General features: G+C 39.5%; 1 protein-coding gene across 1 annotated transcript; it reads right to left on the bottom strand.

Annotated features, from left to right (window-relative positions):
- Window positions 1-581: 581 nt before the first annotated feature.
- On the bottom strand, window positions 582-3,581 carry LOC120302599 (ras-related and estrogen-regulated growth inhibitor-like). The gene is made up of 2 exons (XM_039331249.1): window positions 3,531-3,581; window positions 582-2,770 (listed from the first exon to the last, which is right to left on the bottom strand). The coding sequence occupies exons 1-2, from the start codon at window positions 3,579-3,581 to the stop codon at window positions 2,285-2,287; spliced, it is 537 nt and encodes a 178-aa protein (XP_039187183.1). The 3' UTR covers window positions 582-2,284.
- Window positions 3,582-7,285: the final 3,704 nt, after the last annotated feature.

The raw sequence follows: 7,285 nt of genomic DNA, 5'->3' as shown, positions 1-7,285 counted from the left end.
ATGGCATGACTGAAATGGAAAATATCTGGATCTGGAAGATTCTTTCACTCAAAGGCTAGAAATAGTTTTTATGGGAACCATTCAAGAATCTCTGAAATGTGCAATTAAACAAAATGCATGTTATGATGCTGTACACATAATTTTTATGCTATTGTGGACAGCAGTCCATGAAATACCTCAGAATGGAGGCAGTGAAATTTTGATCATAATAAAAAGTTGTGCACATTAACTAGATGTTTTTAAGAATCTGGGTCCTAGCATAGCTATACACTCAGTAACCAGAATTCTGGCATCTAACTACTATTTGGATAAGGCTGCTTTACTTAATTTCTCATTTATTGATTTATTACATTTTCATTCTTTTTTCATGATCTCTGTAACATTCCCAAAGTGTGTATGTTAAAATACATATGCTTATTCCTTCTCCATAGATAGAGATTTTAGTTAATAGTAAGTATAATAATTCTACAAAGCAAATTGTAACCGTAAAGCCACACAGTGTCAAAGCAAATGCACACCCAAAACCTCTGTCTCCAACTTGAGAACTAGCTGGTTTAGATAAGAATCAAGAGCCAGAGAAATTAGTACAGACATATTTATTATTTTTAGAAATACAGAGCATCCCTTAGTGTGTATGTAAAATATCTGCATGTTTAAGACACAGATCTTTTTGTTTCTGTGTGCTGCATGGCAAAGAAGCCACACCAACCACTGTAAAGAAGTGAGTAGTAGGTAGTGAGCAGGCGGCTGTTTTCCAATGCAGAGAAGCCACGTAGGAGCCTTAGGGAACAAACTGAATCAACTAATCTGTCATCTCGCCCTCCAAAACAGCAGGTGCCTGGGAGTCTGAGCAATGCATCGGCCTAGTAGATGAAGCTCCCAGAGGGGAAAAAAATAGCTTGAAGAGGGACAGTAGATCTGTGGCAAATTATATATGCTTCAAGCATTTCTCCAGTTATTTTTCTTTAAATAAGGAACATGTTATTTGCCAAAGCTTCTCAAGGAACAGTGAACCTGAGATGTTAAAGAGTTCCCATCTGTCCAACTAGAAACTCATAGGCTAGAAGGACCTTCCCATGAGGCAGCTTCATATTTTCACATTTTCAAGCACAATCTGAAAAGTGGGGAGGCAGATGAACACATTCTTGGCTCCTGTTATCCACAGCACCTAAATTATCTGAATTCAAATTACTCTGGTAAAGAGTACCTGGAATTTCCTGGCAGTAGACTTAATAAGCATTTAAATACTAAGTTGTAGGATCCTGTAAACTTGCCCCGTTCTCTGAATTCACCTCTTCCCTCTGGCCACAAAGACTGATCTCACTATACCTTCTTATGCAAATAAAGCACCCTTTTTACTCAGGCCTATAGATCAAGCCAGCATTTTCAGTGGCCTAAGTATATTTGACTAAATTAAGGGTGGTTTTTACTGCATCCATCCAAAACAAATAATAACAATGGTCTTAATCAGTCTGTAAAAGATGCACATATAATATTCTTGTTGGAAAAAACAGATCAATAGTAAGAACCAGAGAGATAACAGTATATCTAAGACCTTTTCAACCCCTGTTGTAAACCACATAAAAGATAGATCAACATTTAACACGGCTCAGCGATTGTTGAATTCAGCACCTGAATTCCCATTTGCAAAGACATTTAGTTGACTGCTTTTCTTGTTGAAGGGAAAATAAAAAGGGCCCAACCCAATGGTGCTTCACAGTGCTCTTAAATCCAAATTCAAAAGACTCTACATGAGAACACGCCACAACTCACTTACTTTTAGAATTTTCTGCCATTAAGATGGCTACTGGCTTCAATTAGTTTAAAATGGAAGAAACAAATTCATAGGGGAGGATATGTGGAATAGGCCAAGTGAAATATACTGGAAACATTGGCTAAATGGAACCCCTTGGGCCAGAGATTGTAGGCTACTATTATTGACTGTGAATATTAATTGTTAGGAGACAATAACGGGGGGGGAAGAATCATTAATTTTGGGTTGGATTTTCAGAAATATGTTTTGGAAATAAAAATTCAGGTACAGATTGTCCATTGGTATCATCCAGTAAGTTATTCTGTTGCATCACATAGCCTTGTGCTATCAGCTAAGGATCAAACTCAGATACTCCAATTTTGATGGAATTTTTTTTTTTAAAAAAAAAGCTTTCCTAACAACGTGCAGGCCTCTTGCCCTTTGTGCTACGAATTCTGCAACCTCTCCCTTGTTATCTCGAACTGGCTCTGTGTACTTTGAACATCACTGTACAACAGCTTAGACAAATGTTCACTCTGGGATGTAGTCCCTGAATGAATTGAAGCTGAGACTCCTGCCTGCTGAAGTTAAACTTGAATTGGCATGAATTTTAGGAATCTTTTCCATTAATTTAGATGATGCTCGCCTCTTGAAGGACCCTGGGGAAAAGTGCCCTTGCTTCATCAGCTCACCATATAGGGTGTTGAAGACCATCACAGTCTCTTCATAACTGTCCCTGGTAGAGATCTCATAGAAAGGATGCTTCAGAGCCTTGGAGAGATTTTCTCCATCCTCAAAGGTTACCATTCGGTCAAATTGTAGGTCCTTCTTGTTTCCAACAATCACAACCGGCGGTTCTCCACTAGCACTGTTCCGCTTTGGGCTAGAATGGATATGGTTGATGAGAAAGCACAGCCTCATCACCTCATCAAAGCTACACCTGTCAGTGACAGAATAAACTACTGCAAATCCATCTCCCCACTTTATCTTTTCTTCAATTTGGAGAGAGTCTTCCTCCTAGTCCAGAAAGAGAAAATACAGATCAGTATCAAAATGGTGCTTTCTCTGATGGAAGATCAGAATTCATCTACACAACTGGTTGTAACAAATACTAGTTGTACATATGAAGTCAGACAGCTCCCAGAGGGGAAGCTGACAGGGTCAGACATTCAGCGATAATCAAAGTTGGAAAGCAGAAAAGAAGGGTATCCCTGTGAGAGAGTATCCAACCTTTCTCCCACTTATTGTGACTCTCTTGCAAACTGTCTTTCTTCACAGGTTTCTCCCCCAGCCTACATTTTCTGTGTTTGTCTATCGGGGAAAGCAGGATCGGGTACATACACAGTGCAAGAAAGAGAGTATCACCACTTCCCATTCAATGCTTCTCTAAAGCAGAATGTGTGTCCCCCCAAAATATAGTCTTCATTTAATCTACTCCATTTCATTTCCCTCCCCAGTTTGAGGCTTTTAAGAAGAGTTTGGACAACCATTTGTCTGAAATGGTATAAGGTCTTCTGCTTGAGCAGGGGGTTGGACTAGAAGACCTCCAAGGCCCCTTCCAACTCTGTTATTCTATTTTTCCTCCAACACTCAGCTTGGAGGAATTACTGAGCATATTAGATGGGCCATTTGGTAGAGGATTTTTAAAACATTTTTTTCTAAGAAGTTCTTCAGATTTTGCCATTTTTCCTAGCCTAATGATTCCTCATGGTACCATTAGAGGAGACTTTAAGTAAAGTGGATGGGTGGAAATCAACAGGGCAAGTTTGCACATTACCATCTTATCCAGCTCTCCTCCTATTATATTCAAATTATCAAAATGTACCATCACCTTCTTTTTGGTATTTGCACAATGCCATTTGGTTATCTCAAGGCTAATACTTAGAAAGTGACTTTGATTATTAATAAATCGTAGCATTTCCTAAATGCAGTCCATGGATCAAGACCAGTCTTTATTAAATAAACAGAAAAGCCCTTCAATATTTGAAAAATATTCAAATAATTATTTTCTTTATCCTTCACCACGTTGTTGTCAACATCCTAATTAGAGAGGAAACTGACCCTTTAAAAGCTTATTTGCATTTTTTATGCATAAAAAGTAATAAAAATGGGCTTCCAGATAAATAAATTAGAGAAATCCTAGTATATACTGAAGGATTCTGTTAGAATCTAACAACTGCTTAACAGTATCCTGCTACCTGAGATAGACAATAATTGAATGCATATTTAATTCAAATTACATATATTTGACCTGTTACTTTAAGGATTACAGTATTTCTGCTGCCAAAATGGTAGGGCTGGGCTTAATTTAGAATAAGAAAGAACGTTCTCTTGAAATACCATATAGCATTAAAAAATGATCACCTAGGAACTAAAGTTGCATGATTTGATTTGGTTCTTTAGAGCTAATGTCATTATAAACTGTTGTAATTAATAACCTCGGTACCTGTGCCAGAAAGCCTTTGGGGCATCTTAACAAGGAACAACCCATTGATCAAAGTGCAGAGAGGCAACCTGTGTAGCCACAACAAGCTTCACTGATGTTTACAAATTCCTATTATATTTTGCCTCTCTCTATTCCAAATTTGGACACTGCAGTAAGAACTCAATAAGGGAAGTACCCTTCATTTTTCCATTTTCCTTTTTAACTTTCAACAGACAGGCATTCTTTAGCTATTCTGCCCAAAACATCTTGGTGGGAAACCATCAGATTTTAAGCCACATTACTATTGAAATCTTCCCATCTTCTAATATTTGCAAACGTACTGCTTCTTTCTGTCACATGAAGAGTTTTATTTCTAAATCCATTCTAATTTCTTACACTCAGCCTTACACAACATCTTATGTGTTCCCATTTCTTCTTTCCCCTAAAGATGTGAATATTCTGGGATTTGTTTATCACATCTTACCTGTTATTTCTTTTCTACTTACTCCATGGTTTTATCATGGTTAAGTTTATGTCTGTGACCAAAACCATTATCTATAGCAAGGGTGTCAAACTGCAGGCCCACAGGCCAGATGCATCATAGCGAAACCATGCCCACCCCATTGCCAGCAATGGCAAAAAAGTTATGATATGTCACGACACGTCACATGACATTGCACGTTTGACACCCCTGATCTATAGGGAGAAAATTCACCTCACAGGACTGTTGTTATGGAGAAAATAGGAGGAGGAGGATATGTTGGATATGTTCACCACCTTGAGTTATTTGTAAAAAATAAAGGTGGGGGAGATATATATATATATATATATTCTGAGGTTTTCGCGGGTATTTGTATGTAGGTCTTTGGTTATTCGAGTTTTCTCCCACATAAAATTGGAAGTGTCTTGGCGACGTTTCGACGAAGTCTCATTCGTCATCTTCAGGCTGGTGCTTTCGGCTTCGTGCTTCTAGGAGCAAATGCTTCGTGCTTCTAGGAGCAAATTTGCTCCTAGAAGCACGAAGCCAAAAGCACCAGCCTGAAGATGACGAATGAGACTTCGTCGAAACGTCGCTAAGACACTTCCAATTTTACGTGGGAGAAAAACCGAATAACCAAAGACCTACATATACATACATACATACATACATACATACATACATACATACATACATACATAGTGGGATATATATATATATATATATGTTTTCTAAGGTTTTCGCGGGTATTTGTATGTAGGTCTTTGGTTGTTCGGGTTTTCTCCCACGTAAAATTGGAAGTGTCTTGGTGACGTTTCGACGAAGTCCCATTCATCTTCAGGCTGGTGCTGAACGTCGCCAAGACACTTCCAATTTTACGTGGGAGAAAACCCGAACAACCAAAGACCTACATATATATATATATATATATATATATATATATATATATATATATATATTTGTGTGTGTGTGTGTGTGTGTGTGTGTGTGTGTGTGTGTGTGTTTTCTGAAGTTTTCGCGGGTATTTGTATGTAGGTCTTTGGTTGTTCGGGTTTTCTCCCGCGTAAAATTGGAAGTGTCTTGGCAACGTTTCGACGAAGTCTCATTCGTCATCTTCAGGCTGGTGTTTTCAGCTTCGTGCTTTGAGCAGCAATGTGTGGTCTTAGCTGTTTCTTCCTTTTAACTGCCAGTGGGGGTATGAACTGATTGGGTGGGAGCTTGGCTGTGTTCTGATTGGGTGGAGGTGTGTTCTGAATGGTTAGGGGCTTGGCTGTGCTCTGATTGGCTGGGGGAGTGTTCTGTTTGATTGTGCTCAGGTTAGTCTGAGTTGCAGAGGGGTTTAAGATTTTGGGCTGCCTTGCTATTTTTTGGCTTCTCGTTCGTGGTTGTGTCTCCTCGTCATGGAGGGTGTCAGTTTGCTTCATGTATGGATTGGAGGGGTTTAAAGTGGCTAATGATGCAGCTGTGGTCTGGCTTCTGGTTTGTGGTCGTGCCTCGTCATCGGTGTGGCTTTGGGTTTGTTTTTTGCGTGGATGTGTGGTGGTGACCTCCTGTGTGGTTTTTGTGAGTGTGGGTCTGGTATCATTTTGTGTGTTAGGGAATCGTTTGTCAATAAGGGCGGGTTTCCAAATGGCTGGTAGACGGGAGGTATCATCTCGCTTGTTCATGCTGTGTGGGCGTTTTTCTATCTCGATGGATTCTCTGATTATTCTGTTATTAAAATGTTCACTTTTGGCAATGGTTCTGGTATTTTTAAAGTCAATTTCATGTCCTGTGGCTTTAAGGTGTTGGACCAGGGAAGATGTTGGTTCCTCTTTTTTGACTGAGTTCTTATGTTCTTCAATGCGTGCACTTATTCTTCTGTTGGTTTGTCCGATGTATATGGTGGGACAAGTGGTGCATGGGATTTCGTATACTCTTGATTTTCTAATTCAATTTTATCTTTGGGGTTTCTAAGGATGGTGGATATTTTTCTGTTTGTGCAGAATGCTGTTTTGATGTTGTGTTTATGAAGGATCTTACTGATTCTGTCTGTGGTTCCTTTTATGTATGGGAGGAGGGCTTTGCCGTTTTCTTGTTCTTTGTCTTGGATTTTAGTTGGGGTTTCTTTTTGGATTAGGTTTGTAATCTTATTTCTATGGAATCCATTGGATGTTAGTACATTGGTGAGAGTGTGTAGTTCGGGTTTTAGGTGTTGTTCGTCAGCTAAGCGTTTTGTTCTGGAGATGAGTGTCTTGGCTGCAGAGTTGATCTGTGCTGGGTGGTGGTGTGAGAGAGCATGCAGATAGCGGTTTGTGTGTGTTTTCTTCTGGTAGATGGTGTGTCCTAGGGAGCCATTGGATTTCTTGTAGACTAAGACATCCAGGAAGGGAAGTTGGTTGTTAGCTTCTGTTTCCATGGTGAACTGTATTTTGGGGTGTAGGCTGTTGATGTGTGTGAGGAAGTTGTCCAGTTTTTCTTTCCCATGTGGCCAGATTATGAAGGTGTCGTCTACATATCTGAGCCAGAGTTTGGGTTTGTGATCCGATTTTTCTAGAGCTTGGGTTTCAAAGTGTTCCATGTAGAGGTTGGCAATGACAGGTGATAGGGGTGATCCCATGGGTGCTCCTTCTGTTTGTTTGTATTTTTG

Source organism: Crotalus tigris, unplaced genomic scaffold, assembly GCF_016545835.1.
Source record: "Crotalus tigris isolate CLP2741 ecotype Arizona unplaced genomic scaffold, ASM1654583v1 scf7180000024436.1354646, whole genome shotgun sequence".
NCBI classification, from domain to species: Eukaryota; Metazoa; Chordata; class Lepidosauria; order Squamata; family Viperidae; genus Crotalus; species Crotalus tigris.
This window is presented reverse-complemented; position numbering and strand designations above follow the sequence as displayed.

Excerpts from the sequence above, each read along its gene's own strand:
- LOC120302599 (XM_039331249.1), bottom strand. The coding sequence starts at position 3,581 with ATGGTACATTTTGATAATTTGAATATAATAGGAGGAGAGCTGGATAAG. Across the intron at positions 2,771-3,530 it reads GAGGAGAGCTGGATAAGATG|GAGGAAGACTCTCTCCAAAT; the intron begins GTAATGTGCAAA and ends TTTCTGGACTAG.